The 17,408-nt window shown below is 41.1% G+C and overlaps 1 protein-coding gene across 1 annotated transcript; it reads left to right on the top strand.

Moving 5' to 3' along the window:
- The first annotated feature begins 9,900 nt into the window (after positions 1-9,900).
- On the top strand, positions 9,901-14,819 carry LOC148037616 (uncharacterized). The gene is made up of 6 exons (XM_087677125.1): positions 9,901-9,971; positions 13,615-13,706; positions 13,871-14,003; positions 14,157-14,228; positions 14,404-14,547; positions 14,690-14,819. Exons 1-6 carry the CDS (start codon positions 9,901-9,903, stop codon positions 14,817-14,819), a joined length of 642 nt encoding a protein of 213 aa, XP_087533251.1.
- Positions 14,820-17,408: the final 2,589 nt, after the last annotated feature.

Genomic DNA, 17,408 nt, shown 5'->3' with positions numbered 1-17,408 from the left:
CCAAAACTGGCCCAATCATGATGGTCCTATACGTGTTAGGATCCATAGGATCCCCTGACTTGTGGAAGAGAGAGAGAGAGAGAGAGAGAGAGAGAGAAAGAGAGAGAGAGAGAGAGAGGAAAGAGAGAGAGAGAGAGAGAGAGAGAGAGAGAAGCTTTTGGAGGGTTCTTCTTGCCCCCCCTTAAAGAGAGGTCATACGTCCCCTCTAATATTTCTAAAAATACACCCCCCTTTCATTATCTTTTCTCCACTCAAGGAGAGGCTGCAAGAATTTACTTAAAGTTGCATAGGAGAGTGCAAGAATTCTATCTCTTGTACGTGCATCTTCGAGTATGGCCCCGAACCATAGATCCACAAGGATAGCTGAAAACCCCGCAAGAGTGGATGGTGGTTTGAATCAAGACGGTACCGCAACCACGAATGGTCTATCATCATAAATACCACTGGAATCAAGACATCACTCCAAACCCAGGTTGCTCTATTATTAAATCATGGATTATAATTATCATGGTGAAAATCATATTCACATGCATCACATTGATTGCGTGATTGATGGGTAATTGCCTTGGTATGAATTTAGTTGTGATGTTTGTAACAAACAAGATAATTTTTCTTGTAAGATGACATCGTAATAGGTGAAATTGATTAGATAATTGCATCGTAAATGACCAAAAGCATTCTTGCATAAAGTGCATTGCTCCTTGCACAAGTTCTTGCAAAAAAATACATTTTAGAGGACATCGAAAGAAATGAAGTGCATCTCCATATCGCAAGATGGATTCTAAGTTACACCTAATAAACTGCACAAAAGATTAAAGTACAGCTAGACTCATACAATAATCACATAAAGTTATAAAGATTGAAACATTCAAGAAGGTTATAGATCGTGTAAATAATTACATAGAGGATAATGTTAAGATTGCATTCATAGAAAGTACCTTCGCATGTGTGGCATAAAATATCGTATGGGTTATATCAAAATTGTAAGCATTGAAATGAAGGCATAGCATTACGTTGCGTGCATTAAAGTTGTTGGAAAAATTCAACGTTGTTTGTAATTTACCAAATGGGATTGAGATCCATGAGTCCCATGTCAAAGTCCTTGGTGACTCCAAGAGGGATAGGTAAAAGCTTAATGCATGTGAGCATTATTAAGAGGGCTTAATAAGATTATACTTAAGATGGAGTAGGAATTGTTCTAAAGAGAACCATCTTGACCAATCATGGTCAAGGGGATAGACAATCTTGATCAATTAAGATCAGAGATAAAGGTACATAGGTACTTCAAGGGATCTAGGAGATAACCATCAAGTTGACCATGTCAAACCCTAAGGGGGAGAGTAAAATCTAGAAAGGTAGTCTATCATAGCTGAATATGACTTGATTAAGGATAAGCTAAGTTGTATCCTTGGAAAGAATGCAACGCTTGTTTAAGAAACGGGTTGAAACGGTTTATCATTGATGTTCTTAATGAGGATTGATCTTGTTAAAGATGGAAAAGAGGGTGCTAAGATGGTTATTTGTTGATTTCGAAAATGATGTTTTTCCTGGTAAATGTTATAAGGCTGGTTGCTTCAGTTATAGATGATTTCCTAAAGGGATAATTAAGGAAGGATGGTGCTAGCTACCCCCGGGAACCGCCCTAACCAAGGGGGGTTATGAATCCATGACGGGATTGTGGACCAAACCCGCTGCGAGAGGTCTCTTCGTGAAAATTACTTGGCATGGGAGAATGCTTGGGTGTCAGGGAGGGGCTTTGGCCGTAAAATCCCAATGCCTCCTGACCCTACACAGACTCGAGTGTAACGTGTCCCCTAGTATCATCCAGGATACGTCTTAGCAGTCCATCGGAAAGGATGTCTAAAAAACTCCGCCCAGCACTCCCATGGAATGTTATGGGTTTGGCGATCTAGGTCTTCCCGCTTCTGCCATTTAGCAGAAGTATCCTGGCCGTTTCCCACTTAGGATCGACCGGAATTAGGGTTTTTCTGTTTGGTCAGTAGCTAACAGCAACTAGCGTCAGACCCGAGCGTACTACTTTACGCAGAAACGCCAGGTCCGAAGCGGATTCACGCTGCACTTGGTTCAAGGAGAATGGGAAACGAGAGGGATGCAAGGCTCAACCTCTCTGCCATAAGGCATAGTCCCATTCCGTTGCCCTAAAACAGCGTAAATCGGGTAAAACATAACTCTAGGTCATTACTTTCGATGATCCTCCCGCTGTTATTCGAGATTTTTGAGAAAAGTTCCCGGCTAACCGGGACCACCCAACCGTAGGACGGACCCATGGCCCATCCTCCGCACTTTCCTCAGTTTGTTTTAGTTATATAATTATCTAACACATTAATTTGACATATAACAACCAGCTTCTTTAATTACTCCCGTTAAGCACTGGTTCTTTCACATAATCTTATCACGTGACATAGAAAAACAATATCAGACAAATTCTTTATTATCATTTCATCATTTTATCTTTGAAATACAAGGAGTTCTGCCCGTAGGCTTGTCCATAATCCGCCCGAAGGCTATCCAGTAATCCGCCAGGGATCACTATTCCAAGCTTCCGCCCGTAGACTAGTATGCGAGCCTCGAGATCCAATCCCGAGTCACATTAGCCTCTTGTGCAGGACCCGGAAGGCGAGGGATTTACTGCCAGAGCCCCCCTGGCACCCAAGCGTCCTCCTGCTCCAAGTAGAGCTCAACGGAAAGACCTCTCGCGGCGGGTTCGGTCCGCGTTCTCGGCGCGGTCAACAACCCCCTTGGTTAGGGTCAGGCAGGCAGTCGGGGGTAACTGAAGCTGCCTCTCCCTTCATGCCTTCAACCTGAAGCTTTAGATATATTTTCATCCTTTAGTTCCTTGAGCAAACAATGCAAACAGTGCTTTCTAAACTGTTACAAGCACAATCAATTCCAATGGTCGTTTATTTGGCCAATTTCTAAGGAGTGAATCCTTCTCTCCAAATGCATCCAGCATTCGATCCGGGATCAATTGCGACTTGGCAAGATCCCCAAGGGTTTGTTTGTTCACCCTATTGTCCTTGGGTTAGGGCCATACCCCGTTAATCCAATTTAACCAATACCTTAGGTTTTATTAACAGTAAATCCTGGCGACCATGTCACTCCAATTTATTGATTGATCATTTGCTTCCAAGAAAATACCTAACTTTCCTTTACTTGGCAATTATTCCCCAAGAAAGGTGATGTAACAGGATGATTACTCATCCTCTTGCAAGTTAAACTTGCGCAAGAACTTGCCAACCTCATTTCAAGAAATGGCAAAAATCTCTTGTGAACAAATCACAAGTTTATGCGATGTTGCAACTTTTTGCACAAGTGTCGCATCTATTCCATGGGATCATTTCACCCATTGAATGGCGTTTTCTGGTCACGGAATTATCTCCAGACGAGAAGCAAGGTTTAGGGTGTCTTTTTACCCAACCCATTCCTAATTACACTAGGCTGACAACGTTCGGTCCTAGGAATTCCAACTCAATCCGAGTTTCATCAGTTAAACGAGTGATTCTCAGGGTAGAAACCTTAGATTGTTTTATGCATGAGCATCCAATTGTGCCCTATATTCCGTGAATGTGGGTAGGACCTTTGGTTTAAGGGTTCGTCTTGGTAACAGGTGCGTGAAACTGGGTCAAGTCCTTAATGTGCTAAACCCTAGCTAGCACTTGGAGTATATCATATCAATTTAACCATCCTACATGAGTCCTTTGCGGTTTAGGTGTTTTGGGTAAACCCATTTACTTGTCTTACGACAAGGATGAGCCATTCCTAAAGATATTGTCTTGATCTAAGAGGGAAAAAAACTAGTTGCATTATGTCATAACTCACGTAAGCACGCGATTCATTTCCTCTAGATTCGCAATCCCTAACTACTCTTGTTAAGACCAAGCACTTGCTAAAATTCACATAACTTCCATTGATCCTACTAGGACCTGGATTCAGGATTCATGCTACTAAGCTTTTAGGGTTTTATGTTAAAATGAACCGTGCAGCCTTTCCCTAACTACATTTCTGAAAGAAATATTCGTACACTGAATGAATGAAATTCTTACGTGCGATGAGTGTGCAACATGCCATTAATCTTCCCATGCCTAGTAAAAAGGTGTACCTCAATAATTTCAACCTTGTAATGAGGCAACAGTTGTCCTAGGCTCGTCACTTTTGAATGCACAAAAGAAAAATTACTGATAAGGTCCTAAAAATGCATAGACACCTTATGTTCTTTTCATTCATTCCGTTGAACGTACTAATGACCAATTTTCATATCTTGAGCTAATTCTAGTAATTGTTCAAATAGCCAATTCATTTTCCAATTGCATTTAACTTGACTAGGTGAATTTGAACATGCATGGGTGCTTCCTAATCCATGAAGTTATCGTGACTAATTCAATGCTTTTGTCTGGAATCCAAATAGATAAAACCTGGACTTGTGGACTCCGGAAAATATCAACGTAAATACTAGGAGAAGATCCTTCCGCAGGCGCGCCTTGTGACTTTTTTTTTTAGGGCCCATCGTGAATTCGATCTTCGGTTAGCCTTCATGGATTTCGAACTTCTTGCCTTGGCTTGTAGTCTTATGATCTTGGCCCGTCTCCCTCTTACACGCAATTCCCTTTGAGGTACGGCTTCCTTAACCGAAGTACCGACTTGCAGAATTTGGCTTTGGAAGGCCTTAGGGTTCTTCTGAAGGCCCTTTGTGAAAACGGAGGCTTGAGAGATTCTTCTCTTTGAAATTCTGGCTAGGAATGGTTTTGTGGGCCTTGCGGAAAAGGGAACTTTAAATCCCAAGCCTAGGGCCTTATACTTATTTTCTTCAAAAATCCCGAGGTAAAGATCTTGTGAAAAAAAAAGGGGTTCAAGGGAGGAGACAAGCAACCTTCCAGACCTACCTACAATCTTGGAGCCTCAGATGGAGGCAATGATCGATGCATTGATTCCCATGGATGTTGAGACTTCTGATCCGCTTAGAGAGGAAGCATCCATACCATTATATGATGGGTGTCGAGTATCTCGGCTGAAGGCACTGCTTGCACTCTGAAGTGTGCAAGCAAAATATATGAGGAGCGATACGAGTGTGACCGAGTTGTTCAGATACCTTGTACATACGCTTCATTGAAAAAAAATTTCGGCACTATTATTACAAACATTTGTGCTTTTTCAAGGTGTTTTATGATTTTTTTCAGGTTATTGAAATATCATATATTACCACCTGCAAATACCATGCCTGAGTCTCGTGATGATGCATGACATGTTTTACGGAAGCTTGGCATGGACTACAATAACATCCATGCATGTATCAAGGATTGCAGACTGTTTCGAGGAGAATACGAGACTATGGAGACATATCCAAAGTGTGGTGCTCACAGGTATCGACAGGACTTGCAAGGACAAACCATCCCTCAAAAAGTTCTCAAACACTTTCCGCTTATCCCCCCGCATAAACCACATGTTTCGTACGTCCGGCATGGCGAGCTTGACAACATGGCATGCGTAGAATAGGTCCACGGATGAAGTTCAACGGATTCACGCGCATGGAGCCACATTGACTCTACCTTCCCAGGCTTTGCCCGAGAGCTAAGGAATCTTCGCCTCAGTCTTGCAATGGATGGCGTGAACTTCTTACAGTGTGTGGCCTATAGTCCTTATCAACTACAATATCCCTCCATGGCTTTCTACGAAGAAATTAGGACATCTCATCCTTAGTTTTCTCTTCTCCGGCCGCTACAAAGTCAAAAATACGGACCTGTATCTTCGTCCATTAGTCAATGAGCTTAAGATTTTGTAGGAGGAGGGGATCACTGTGCAAGATATGAGCAAGCGCGATGGTCGGCGGCGGTCAGCCAATATTCAAGCCATTCTCATGTGAACGATGCATGACTTTCTGAGATTCCGACAGTGCTCAGGTGAGCAGGCCTCCATTCTCGCTAGTAATATCTATATTTTATCTCGTTCAAGCTAGTATTCACTAGGTTGTGGTGTTGGAACAAGTCTGGTTACCTCAAGTTATCATGCATGTCCATTGTGCGGGCCACAATTAGACTCTTGAAGGTCACGAACCATGAAGAAGATGGTATATCAAGGACACGCTGCTTTCCTGCCAGAGGATCATGAACTCAGGGAAGGTTTCCTTAGACGACCTCCAACACATATGAATGCCGCAAGCTAGTACGAGTTGAAAATGGTCCACGCGGAATCACATCCAAATGGAATGCGACAGTTCTCAGTTTTCTACGAGTTGCAATATTGGACCCACTTATAGGTCAACCACTTGTTAGATCCCATGCATATTTTCAAGAATGTGGACAGCTTGCTATGGGACTTTTTAGATCCCACGAGCACGAATGGATTTGAAGGAAGTAGGTAAGATGGAGGTGCTTTGGCCGCAGTCGAGTATGCTGATGGTCGCATGCAGCTTCCTCGCGCTCCTTGGGTTTTGTCCACTAAAGAAGAGTGCATTGTGAAGCAAGTAATCAAGTCTATCCGCACTCCGACGGGTATGATGCGTTCTCTCAGGTCCGCATTTTCTAAAGACGACCAATTATCAGGGCTAAAATCCCATGACTGGTATAAGATATGTCAGGTTTGTACTACAAATGGATTGTAATTAGCATGGACATTTTGCTATTTGAAATGTAGCCATTATTCGTAATGCTTTCTCATTTGTGGCAGTTTGTACTACCGATCGTGATCGTAGGATGTCTTACTCTAGAAATACATGGAGGTTGTCGACTTTGGTGCAATGGATCTCACAAAAGGAGATTAATACTTCCTCCCTGGTCTTGTGTCTTCACATAAAGTAGATCAATCTGTCCTACAAGTACCATTTCTCTGATGAAATCGTAATGAATCTCTATGTGTTTGGATCTAGCATGATAGACGGGGTTGCTAGTTAGTATCCATATACACCTCAGGTTGTATACATAACCCTCATGCTACTCCATATATACCTCTTCAAGCAAGTCACCATTCATGAATGCATTTTTGACATCCGCTTTCCATAATTTTCAGCCCTTAGAAGCCACTAATGCAATGACTATTCTCACCATTTCCATCTTAGCAACCGAGCTGAAAGTCTCCTCATAATCTAGGCTGTATTGATGTGTATATCCGTTTGTAACGAGCTGGGCTTTATACATGTAGATTCTTGGTAATAGAAGGTATATGTAGTACATCATGTAGGCTCTTCTTTCTATCGTCATAGCTGTAGCAGTCTACCTTCCTACTGGTGGGCTGTCTCACACTGCCTGGTTTCCATCTCCTCTTCTTCTCTAGTGGTCATTGTGCTCTATGGGGAGTACCTGTTGTTGCACTAGAGGAGGCTCCACCTTGTACTCCAGGTGGCGGGCTTTGGCATGAGGCCTCTCCATGGCCGAGAAATGGGGACATACTTGCTTGGTGCCTGCCATGCAAGCTCGAGGAGGGCAAGATGGAGAAGAGACAGAGGTTGGCTTCTCCTTTGTAGTTGTCCCCTCTCTTTTAGTGGATGTGGTGGCAATGGTAGTGGCAATGGCAGCTTCTCTCTCTCTCTCCCGCTCTCTCAATCTCCCTTGTGTTGATTTGTCTCCCTTCTTCTCTCTATACATCTCTTCATCAACAAAAATAAAAAGAGAAGTAAATAAAAGAGAAAAACAAAGAGAGAAGATATAATACATTTACCTCAAAGCTTGAAGAAGAATCCTTTCGCGCTTCTCTCCTTCTTATTCTTCTCCTTCACAGGTTCCCTCATTCTTCTTTGTAGTTGTCCCCTCTATTTTTGTCGTGGATTGGCGGTGGCAGTGACCTCTCTCTCTCAATCTCCCTTGCGCACGTTGATCTCTCTCACTTTTTCTCTCTATACACTCTTCATCAACAAAAAGAAAGAGAGAAGTAAAGAAAAGAGAAAAACAAAGAGAGAATAGATAATGCACTTACCTCAAAGCTTGAAGAAGAATCCCTTCGCGCTACTCTCCTTCTTCTTCTTCTCCTTCACGGGTTCTCTCCTTCTTCTTTGCAGTTGTCCCCTCTCTTTTTATGGTGGATTGGTGGTGGCAGCGACCTCTCTCTCTCTCTCTCAATCTCCCTTGCGCATGTTGATCTCTCTCACTTCTTCTCTCTATATACTCTTCATCAACAAAAAGAAAGAGAGAAGTAAAGAAAAGAGAAAAAGAAAGAGAGAAGAGATAATGCACTTACCTCAAAGCTTAAAGAACAAAGAGAAAAATAAAGAGAGAATAGATAATGCGCTTACCTCAAAGAGAAAAACAAAGAGAGAATAGATAATGCACTTACCTCAAAGCTTGAAGAAGAATCCCTTCGCACTTCTCTCCTTCTTCTTCTTCTCCTTCATGGGCTCCCTCCTTCTTCTTTGCAGTTGTCCCCTCTCTTTTTGTGGTGGATTGGCGGTGGCAGCGACCTCTCTCTCTCTCTCTCTCAATCTCCCTTGTACATGTTGATCTCTCTCACTTCTTCTCTCAATACACTCATCAACAAAAAGAAAGAGAGAAGTAAAGAAAAGAGAAAAACAAAGAGAGAATAGATAATGCACTTACCTCAAAGCTTGAAGAAGAATCCCTTCGTACTTCTCTCATTTTTTTCTCATTCGGGAGTTCCTTCCTTCTCCTTTACACTTGTCTCCTCCCTCTTCATGGATGGTGGCAGTGGCAACGGCCTCTCTCTCTCTCTCTCTTGCTTGTTTAAAAACCTGTAAAATGCCATGCTCGAGTTTTGACAAATTTTTATGAAGCCCCTCTCTCTCCTGTTTTTTATTTCTCTCCATCTCTCTCTTCCTTCCCCTCCCTTCTTCTCTCTATTTCTCTCCCTCCTTCCCTCCCCACTCTCACTCAACTCATCTCATTGCAAAGACAATCAAAGATAGAAAATAAAAAGCTTAAGAAACAAAGATATTGAAAGAAATGTCACCCCACCTCTCTTTATCTCTCTCTCCCCCCTCTCGCTTTACTTTTCTTTATTAACCTTCTCTCTCATTCTCTCATTGTTTTCCTATTTCTCTCTTCCTCTCTCTCACTCTCTATTTTTTCTCTCTATCTCTCTTTCTCCCCCTCTCTCTCTCTTCTTTTTACTCTCTTTCCTCTCTTTACCTCACCCTTCTTTTCTACGTCCTCCTCCTCTCTTCCTTCCCTCTCCCTCTCTCTATTTCTCTCCCCCTCCCCTCTCCCTCTCTCTATTTCCCTTTCTTTGTTTCCTCTCTCTTTGTTTTTTCCCCCTCTCTCTCTCGTTGTTTCTCTCACTCATCCTCTATCCCTCCCTTCATCTCTCATTTCTCTCTTCCTCTTTCTCTTTATTTCCTTTCTCTACCTTTTTACCTCTTTCTCTCCCTTCATTCCTCTCTCTTCTTTCCTCCCTCCCTCTCTTTCCATGTATCTCTTTGCAAAGAAAAACAAAAAAAGAAAACAAGATAACACAAAAATAAAGCAAGAAGAGGCAATGTACCTACCTCAAAGGCTTGAAGATGAAACCCTTTGTACCTTCTCTTTGCACCTTCCCTCCGTTCTCCATTGCACACTTCTCTTTCTTCTTCATATATAGCGGCGGCGGCATGGTGATGATCTCCCTCTCTCTCTCTCTCTCCCTCTCTCTCTCTCTCTCTCTCTCTCCCTCGCAAAGCTTTAAGCTCTCTCGCTCTCTGTTTCATTCTTTCTCGTAAATGTTCTCTCGGCGAATGTTACGCTCGGGTTTTCGAAATTTTTTCCCCAGATCAGCGTCGCTATATACGTCACTAAAAGCGTCTCTATTTGCATCGCTATTAGCATCGCTATTAGCGTCGCTATATGCGTCGCTATTTGCGTCGCTAATATTAGCGACGCAAATAGAGACGCTTTTAGCGACACCGCCTTTTTGCATCGCAAATGGCCGTCGCTATTGCCCCATTCCGTTGTAGTGATAGTAGACATGGGCATAGTTGGCAATGTAATGGATTTTGTGGAGGTTGTTCTAGTGGTGGTTAAAGCCCCTCTCCATAGGTATCCTAGCACCCTAAAGATAGATGCCATGCAACTCCAACTACATATATAGTATTAGCTTAATTCCAAGGCCAAGTACTCCAAAATACTACAAGAAACAAGATCATGAGCTACTTGTGTGCTACAGTAGGAGAAAGCTAGAAACATTTTATTAAATCCTAAAAAAACAAAGACCTAAATATAGTACTCCATGCAATCATTTATATAGTGCATGAGAAATTTTTTAATCCTCTACATATAGGGTTCATAGAACATTGAATTTGAGAGAGGATCATAAATGCGATTGATAAGAAGAGAGCCATGATCAAACATAGAGTAGTAGAAAATATGAGGAAGTCAGGCAAGGCTTGGATTCTAAGTGAATGCCAATTATTATATATGCTCAAGAGCAGAGAGAAGATCAAAGAAAGATTGAGGGTGGGATCTTCAGTCTAGAACAATAGTGGGAGGCATAAAGAATCCAAATGGAGCAATTTTATTCACATTTTGGGTCAAGAGGTGTCAATACATGGGACACACATTTTGTAATTATCTAATTTTTTTATTGACCTCTTATGTGTGTCTATTTAACATTGAATATATCTAATATTTTTATGTTTTAATTTTACAATTGAGTATATTTGGCAAAGTATTGGGCCAATATCCACTAGCCATGATATGGAATGTAAGCATAATCATAATAGGCTTGATATATGGAGACACTTGTAGAAGGAGGGTGTTGTCACAGAGCAACAGTGGCATGAAATCATGGTATAATGAATTTGTTAAGTCATTTCTTTTGATAAATGCATTGGACGCCCTTAATAATTCCAAGCATTAATTTTCCATTTCTATAGGGGTCATAATGCAATGAGACGATTGGAAAGAGAGTGTGTAAGAGAGTGAGAGCATAAAAGGCAATGATGCAGAGAACGAAGAGCACATCAATGAGGAGAGTGATGAGAGTAAGTTTGAGAGAGAAAAGAAGACAATAATAAAGAGGGAGAGGGTGGTGGTGATAGATCTTTAGATTATGTATGATTAGTAATGTACATAGTATAGTACATAGGATGTTAGGTACTACAAGCCATAATCAATAGATTAAAAGTAATGTATACATAATTTTTATATTTTTTATACTTTGTTACTTTTGTTGTGAACATTTAGTTATCTCAAACGATGTTATTGTGTAGTTTTTAGTAATATGTAGATTTAATTAGTAAACCTATTGGTCAATGAGAGCATAAGAAAAGGTAGAAGAAAATAAACTAGCGAGCTACTAGTGCAGCACTATGGCTCCATATGTCTACAGAACCAACATCTCCCTAGCTTTTCTAATTTCATAGAGCATGTTTATGCGCATGTGGAAACACATGTGAAAATTGTAGACATATTAAATTTAATTAATCATTTAAATTTTCATGAAGGTTGTCGATGCAATATGTTTAGAAACATCCCGAAAAGTTGCATTTACTCTTCATGCAATAAATGCAACTATTGTACTATTAATCACAACAATAAGCACACTCCTAAGTTTCTTTTTAAAGTTCAAAAAATGCATCCATATGTCTGTTTGTGGGACTAATCCCTTATAGTGCTTGATTTTTGCCACACTCAATGAGTATGCCTTACTCCACAAAACATAATCGAAACCTCCAAGCTCTACCCATAAGTTTCTCTTTCAAGTTCAAGAAATATTGCATCAATATGGCCATTTGTGGGCCTAATCCCTTGTAGTGCTTGACTTTTTCCATAGCTCGATGAGTATGCCTTACTCCGCAAAAGATAATCACAATCTCCGAGCTTCAAATCCTTGTGGGAGGGAGTCAAGACCTAACTTTAGATCCTTGAATTCAATCCATGCACGAGGTGAATTTGCAACACCACCTACTCTACAAAGTAGAGTGGAAAGCACACACATAATTGTAGCTTCTCAAGTGACAAAAAAATAGAGACATATCTACTCATCCAAGCAAAAAGCATATCTACTATAACCCTTCAAATGCTTTTTGCAAAAGGCATATCTACTATCCAAGCAAAAAGCATATCTACTATCCAAGCAAAAAGCACACACATAATTGTAGCTTCTCAAGTGACAAAAAAATAGAGACATATCTCCTCATCCAAGCAAAAAGCATATCTACTATAACCCTTCTCTATAGAAAGCAATCATTTGGTGGCATACTATGTCTCTCTATGAAGTGCCACACCTACCATGAAGAATAGAAGCCTCTAGTAATAGCACTATTGATGTGATTAGCATATGCCCACAAAGGCACCATATAATCATTGCTAGTTAGATACTAGCACATGAAAACATTATTCATAATAGGCTAAAAGTGACTAACTTATTTAAAAGCTCTATTAAAACTCTAACTCTTGACCAAATGCCTTTTTCCACTAGGGTTGCACATCAACAATGTGCTCCTCAAGAGTGCTTAACTCAATAACCTCACATTCCATCATCATAGCCATCCAATTGTTGTTTAGGTCTAAGCCACTATTGCTTTTCTTTGTCCTTTTTAAGATTCAGAACAATGACAAAACTCATGTCCTATGAATGCCAATGGCTTGGTTTTGTGTGTAAGGGTTCATGAGAATATTCACGATTAGATAAAGTGGGTAGATGCATTAGTCCTTCAACGTAGTAACTCTTGAGCAGTTGGATCTATAGTTCAAGAAAACTTTCAAATGTATGATTATCTTAAATATCCTTGCAACCTTGTTCTTAATGAGATTCAGTCTCAAGAGTAATCCTTTTTGCACTATGCATTAAAGTGATGTAGCATTTAATGAAATGACCAGGCTAATAGCTAACGCAAGCACATACCAAAGGTTTGATCGTATGTAAAATTTTTAAAAGAATTATTATGGAGTAAAGCAATGAGTAGAACATACAACCATAAGGAAAGAAGCATGACCATATCATGTTGTAGGAATAAGGAAATGACTAGAAGTACGATTATCCTAGTAATTAAGCATTTCATTATTATAAGATAGTTTAGGAGAGATAGGAGGGGGAAAGTAGAAAGAGGGGGAAGAGAGACAACTATCTCCCTAAATTTTTTGATTTGTGAGAGGGGGGGGGGGGGGGGGGGGGGTTTAAGGTATTCCCTTCCTAAAATTTATCAATTTTATTAAAGGAGAGAAGAGTAATATTAAAGATAAGTTCAAGATAATGCATGTGATTGATTCTTTCGAGTTTGTTTGCCATTCTTCCTTTTTGGATCTTGTTGGCATAGTCTCAACACAATGCTATGTTCTCGAGGCCACCATACCTCTGTTCTAAAGGGGAGCAAGTATGAAGATACAAAGCATGCAACATTACAAATATGCTTGTTCTGTTGAGCAGCCTAAAACATGTATGAAGATGGAGAGCACACAATGTTACAATCGTGCTCTTTCTGTTGCAGCAGCCTAACCCATGCTAAACACGAACTTCATGTGTAGTCTCGATGGATGAGGCACGCCAAGGTGGCATGAGAACATCATACTAGCTAGTGCTTGGTACCATTGCGTTTGGGTGGTGTTCCAAGTGAGGAAAAGGTTAACTGTCGGGTACCGTCTAATGTAAAATATAATATGATATTGCCTTAGTTACTGCATTATAAGCGGAGGCCATGACCTCGAAACGAGCATGTGAATAATTGGAGTGGCGAAACAGTTGGGCGAATGTTTCTCTGACAATAGCGGCAGCAGCTTGCGTCCTCCAGACTCTTTTGCAGCTGGTCTCTGCGGAGGGCTTCAATTCGGAAGGTTAATTAAATTCGGTTTCAAGTCTAAGAATATTATACACAGAACACTAGTGCTTTCAACGTTAGTAGATTAGACGAGTAAGAGTACTACAATAGATCTTTTATGCTTGGGCTGATATTATCGATGTCGTGTTGGCTGACCGTATGGTTGCGGCGTTGGCGCAGTGGATGCTCTCATGGCGTTCAAGAATGGGCTGCTCGATCCTCAAGGAGCGATGGCCGATTGGGACGCCAACGCCGCCAATCCTTGCACCTTCGTCCGCGTGGACTGCGACGACAACAACAAAGTCGTTAGACTGTAAGTATAATCACTAATTAGTGCCGGCCCAGTTCCATCATCTGCAATAGCGCGCCCCGTTGAACATGGCGCGACTGTATTTCAGTGTTCTTCTTAGAAGTCTTATATTACAGGCCGACAAGATTAATTGAATATATCATCCGATGAATGCAGGAGCCTTGGCGCCATGGGTATCTCTGGAACGATCTCTCCTCGTGTGGGGGACCTGTCGTCGTTGCAATACCTGTATGTATGGATGCTAATCTTGTACTGTGCGTGACATTTCTTTCCGCCCACCTTTTTTAATAGTTAAATGTGCTCCTTCCGACTTCTTGGAAAGGACTTTCTCTAGAGAACTTAGTTATATATAGAAGGAAGAATATTGTGACATATTTGTATTGTACAATATCGCATATTGCAGGGAGCTGTTCCGCAACGACTTCTTTGGGCCAATCCCAGCGGAGATTGGGAAGCTGAGCAAGCTCGTCGCATTGCACCTTTTCAACAACGCACTGACTGGTCAGATCCCCCCGCAGCTGCAGCAGCTGTCCAACCTCCAGTTCCTGTACATGCTCTCTCTCAGATACTATCATTGAAGCTGCCCTTGGCCCATCAGTTGTAGAATTAGAGTTGGTTAAATGTTCGGGACTGGCTCTAATGTTTACATCGTCCTTATATATAAACCATATTATGTGTATTTGTTGCAGTGACCTCTCCAACAATCAGCTGTCTGGGCCCATCCCAAGCGGAGGTGCGATGGCCAAGTTTCCCGCCAGTAGCTACGCTGGGAATCCCGACCTCTGCGGTCCCATCCTCGACAAGCCTTGCGGCCCCTAGCTAGCTGCTCTACGTAGTACCTGAACCAACGTGCTAGTATACTCCGCCCCAGCTTAGTACTCATGTCCATCCTCAATAGCATGTACCCTGCACCCTACATGTTTTAAATTATGCTTGGAAATATATCATTGCCCCTTATGACAACACTATTTTGGCCTGGTCATCCTTATACATCGGTTGGCATGGGCGCACCTGCCCTAAATTATGTTGTCCCACCTAAGTAGCTTCGTGAATCATCATCGGACTAGGACATCGTTTCTTTGTATCAACTATATTAATATCATTGCAACCTACTCCTTGCTTCATTTCTTCTTCTTCTTATTATTCTCTTCACTCAAAACAAGTTCGAATCAATTAGTGCAACTCATCATTCAAAACTACTCATGATTCCTCTCCTCCAGTTCCTTCGTGCCTACGTGATGAGTATGTATATGCCATGCCATCAACATGCACTTACGGTTGCAAACTTTTGGTCCAATGTTCATGGATCTATGCAGTTAGTCAATGCATCTCGCTTGTCTCGCACGACTATGTGCTTGTAACTTTATGTACTTGTGTTGCATTTATATTGCTCTCGTGCAACTTCATGAATAGTGCAATCTTCTTAAGGATTTTCGAGTGGTACACCCTATGTCATCTAATTAAGTCTTCAGATGTATGGCTCCCCATAAATTCTACTTTTGAGTTTGTCTTCCCTACTTATACTCCACAAAATTTCTTGTAGTTATGTAACTATGCAAGTTGTCTTTTGGTTGACACTCTACATTGTTTGTCTATTACTATGTGGTTTTGTCTTTTGTCATGTAATCATTCACTAGGTGGTCAAATAGGGGGGGTATTAGTCTATGCTTCTTGAGATGTAATTTATAAGGAAATGCTAAATTACTAGGATAATTATACATTTGATCATTTTTTTATTTGTAGAGCATGATATACACTACAAGATACAAGCCTCATACTGACATTCAAAGCAACGAAAATATTAATTAAAAAATTTGCCCCTGTTGTCGCAAAAAACGTCGGTATTAGTGATGCCATAGAACAGTCGCTATCATCCTCGCTATATGCGTCACTATTAGCGTCGCATAGCGACGCATATAGCGACGAGTTGTGATGCTAACTACGATGCTAATAGCAACGCATGCAACAAATTTGCGATGCTAATAGCGATGGTTACAGGGAAAAAAATTTGTGGCAGGGCAGTCTATGTGCTTTATTTGGGCCATACAAAAGAGTTACACTAAAATATACAATGCTCATCAAAATGAAGGCAAAGTGTACTTGAATCCATAAGGTTGATGTGTAAAATAAATGGAAGATCACGTAATGAAAGTGACTATACAATCATGGCAAGATACAAATGATGATAATAACATAGTGCATAGAAAATGCCTACATAAATTACATGACCAAAAAAGAAGAGGATGTGTGCTCCACGGATCCAAGGGTGAGCTATAGATCCTCACCATCTGAAAGCTTATCCCGCCGCAAAGGAGCATCGAACGTACTCTGCAAAAAAAGAAAAAACTATACATTAGTCCACCAAACAATAATGCATTTTAATTAAAATTAGTAACTAGAGACAAGAAAGATGAGTGACTTACTGGGCCATCGTGTCCATACAATCGGTCGATCAGTGTAATGAGGCCATGTCTCTTTGCATATCGAGTCTGCAGGCCGATGGGATTGTGGTTTGTAATGGAGTGCTGCAAAGAAAACAAAATACAACTACTAGAAACATGATTGACAATAGTACAAGGAATATTGCAATATAATAAGCAAGCAGAACAAAAGAAAAACTTACAAAGTCCTCTAGATAAGTCCTGTGGCTGCCAGTCCCAAGATAATGGACCACTCAATCTTTTAGTCGTGCCCTCCCCGCCTCGCATTGCTGTCTCCAATGTCCTAGAGAATCTGTAGCCTCCTCCCTGAGTCGGCGCCAGTCATCTATGTTTAGCCATTCGGGCTTTGAGACTCCACTTATTATAATACTTAAGATAAATGCTCGAATTTCTTATATACTTAAAATATATATGGTGAATATTATGCTGGCACATAGAGAGAACATATGAGAGAAAAGAAAGATGTAGAGAGAGATAAAGAAATTGACAACACACTAGGACTAGAAGATGGGCCAGTCCCCCACTTATGGAGTTATATTATTGACAAGGAGCTCCTCCATTACACATAAACCACTTCTTACTTGTAGATCTTGGAGACAAGATCACGGTTCCTTGCATGGTATATAACTGGCTAACACTTGCACAACTTGAAAGTTGGCACCTTTTGATCCTTCTTGAGTCTCATTCTCTTCTGCACAATATGTGTAGGGCTCTTCTCTTGGCACTTGATTTCAACATAGCTTCCACAACACTTACACATTCTCTTCTCCTCTTGGAACTTGATTTCAGCAAAGTTTCCGCAGCACTTGATTTCAATAGAGCTTCCGCAGTACTTGCACCTTCTCTTCTCCTCTTGAAACTTGATTGCAAAGTGATGTTTCCTTCACCTCTCTCACACCCAAGGAGAGCCTCCACTCTTATAATCTTTCAAGAGTTTCTCTTCTTGGAGAGAGACTTGAGTTGATCT

Source organism: Lygodium microphyllum, chromosome 4 (genome assembly GCF_053477565.2).
Source record: "Lygodium microphyllum isolate KBCC chromosome 4, Lygodium_microphyllum_v1.1.10, whole genome shotgun sequence".
NCBI classification, from domain to species: Eukaryota; Viridiplantae; Streptophyta; class Polypodiopsida; order Schizaeales; family Lygodiaceae; genus Lygodium; species Lygodium microphyllum.
The sequence above is the reverse complement of the archived record's forward strand: the minus strand, read 5'-3'. Positions and strand labels throughout refer to the sequence as shown.